Raw genomic sequence first — 2,481 nt, 5'->3', positions numbered from 1 at the left:
CACACACACACACACACACACACACACACACACACAAACACAACAGAAGAAAATGCAAACATTAAATCGACACATTAAATAGTATTTTAACATTTTTCCACTCCTTTGCAGATTGTACGTTAAATTAAATGCATTTTGAATACTTCTTTCTGTCATCAAAACTGAATCTTTTGACATTCGCTTTTGTTATTTTGATAAGTGCACTAAAACTAATAAAGATATAGAATCTGAATTCTCCTCAGTGAATTATATGCTGAAAATTCAGCTTTGCATCACAGGAATAAATTACATTTTAACATACAGTATATTCACATAGAAAACACTTTAAATTGTAATAATATTTTGCAATATTACCATTTTTCTGTATTTATGATCAAATAAATGCAGCCTTGGCAAGCACAAGAGACATCTTTATTAAAAACTGTTGTAAAATGTTTAGGAGTATTTGAACATTTTTCCGCTCTTTGCAGATTTTAAGTGAAATGATGCATATTGAATAATTCTTTATGTAATTAAAGCCAAATATATATATATAGTTCTTTGACGTTAAAATAAATATTTTAACATAATTTTCAACTCCTTTGCAGATTGTGAGCTATTTTATACATTCGGAATACTTCTTTTTTTTTGTTGTCATTAACGATGGATATAAAGCCAAATATAAATATTTATTTATTAAGTTATATTGTTTAGAGTACATTTTGTTGTAGTTATTAAGTTTGAATACTTCTTTTTGTCATCAAAACTGAATCTTTTGACATTTGACTTTTTTATTTTCGCAAGTGCATCTTCAGTCTTATTTTGAGAAAAAAACTCAGTGGAGATGTTTTATTGATATGTTTCATCAAATGATGTAATATTAGGCTTTTTTAAAGATTGGTTTGTGTACTTGTGTTTGTGTTTGTGTACATACTCTTTGGATGTCAAAGCCGATGGCCACATTGTCTCCAATGCCATCTTTAGATCGAGCTCTCTTGTCCTGCTGCTGAAGGCAGATCAGAACCTCGTCCTCTGGCTTCGTCACATCGAACACATACTGAAGAACACAGAAACACTCTTCAGTACACCTCTACACACACACACACACACACACACACACACCTGTGGGTTCTGCAGGAACGTGGCTTTGCGGTTGATGCAGCCTCCTGATCGGTTCTTTAAAGGGTCGTCGTGGCGACACCAGGAGCCCCGCATCACTTCCTCCTCCCAGGTCTTGTGGATGCTCAGGTACGACGTGTTAATCAAGCGGCACAGAATCAGGTCTGTGAAATACTTGCAGAAATCCTCAAAATCCATCCTGGAAAGATAATGGACACAAGCAGGACGGAGAAGAATGACCATCAGTAGCAAATCCAAACTTTACAGTTTTAAGAGGAGTTTGATTCTTAAGTAAAAGATTTCAATCAGATGTACTTCACATGCAAATAATTCAGCTTTAGATAGGTAGATAGATAGATAGATAGATAGGTAGATAGATAGATAGATTGCAAAGATGCCAGAAAGGGAGGATGACGTGGTTTTGCAATGAAGAATTAATTAACTGCTTTAACAAAAATGCAAGCCTTACATTTTAAACCATTTTTTAATGCTGTACTGACAAACTGAAAATGCTAAATTATTTTATGAGATAATCATCAGCATGTCACAGATAGAAAACACATTTTTTGGGATATTAACAGATATAAACAGACTGCACATTGATGGAAGCAACAGCAATACTTGATTTGTTTATTTTTAAGGGGAAACTGATTATTTTTGCATTTTTCTGAGTCAGAAATGTTTGTATTTGATTGCAGTATTTCTTCATTAAACATTTTCTGATTGCCCTTCACAATTTCAATGCAAAAAGTCTTGAAACAGAGCAAAAGCAGGGCAGAATCTCACCAGAACTCGCCATCATCTTCCACAGTCACACCCAGCCTCTCTCGCTCACCCTTACTCACTCTCTTCCACTCCTCTGAGCTACAGACAGACAGACAAAAGAAGAAACAAAATTAGAGTGCTTTAATTCAATTTCTACTGCAAAAAATGATATAATAATTTATATATAAAAGACAGACAGACACACACACACACGTATTATATATTACACACATATACATATACAGTGCCCTCCAACACTCTAAAAGTGCTGTCCTTTTTATTTGGTAATACATCCATGTTTGTAGAAACACCCAATAATAAAATGTGACATTCTGTAGTTTTGTCTCATATTCATCTTTTAATCATATTTACAGATTTCTAGACTCCACAGCAAACAGAACAATTTGGTCTTTACTGTCCCAATACTTATGGAGGGCACTGTACATAAACCAAAATGCCTTCATATTTTACCAATGACTCTGGTAACTGAAAATGCGTCTGACACCACTTACTCTTTGATCTCACTTTTGATTAAAAAAAAAATAATTTAAATATATATATATTTAAAAAATATTTTTAACATTTTAAAAAATGCAATAAGAGCTTTGTCTCGTCGTC

At 33.5% G+C, this 2,481-nt stretch overlaps 1 protein-coding gene across 1 annotated transcript in view; it reads right to left on the bottom strand.

Annotated features, from left to right (window-relative positions):
• Positions 1-2,481, bottom strand: part of LOC107713096 (calpain-5-like) — a 34,880-nt gene that overhangs the window by 9,561 nt on the left and 22,838 nt on the right. The window contains exons 6-8 of the mRNA XM_016518530.1: positions 1,885-1,962; positions 1,102-1,297; positions 914-1,036 (exon numbers count right to left, since the gene is read on the bottom strand). Of these exons, the coding sequence (XP_016374016.1) occupies positions 914-1,036; positions 1,102-1,297; positions 1,885-1,962 (397 nt within the window). The remainder of the gene's footprint in view (positions 1-913; positions 1,037-1,101; positions 1,298-1,884; positions 1,963-2,481) is intronic.

This window comes from Sinocyclocheilus rhinocerous, unplaced genomic scaffold (assembly GCF_001515625.1).
Source record: "Sinocyclocheilus rhinocerous isolate Xijiao unplaced genomic scaffold, SAMN03320098_v1.1 scaffold1093, whole genome shotgun sequence".
Taxonomy (NCBI): Eukaryota; Metazoa; Chordata; class Actinopteri; order Cypriniformes; family Cyprinidae; genus Sinocyclocheilus; species Sinocyclocheilus rhinocerous.
Note: the sequence above shows the minus strand (reverse complement) of the source record. Positions and strands in the feature narration are given on the sequence as shown.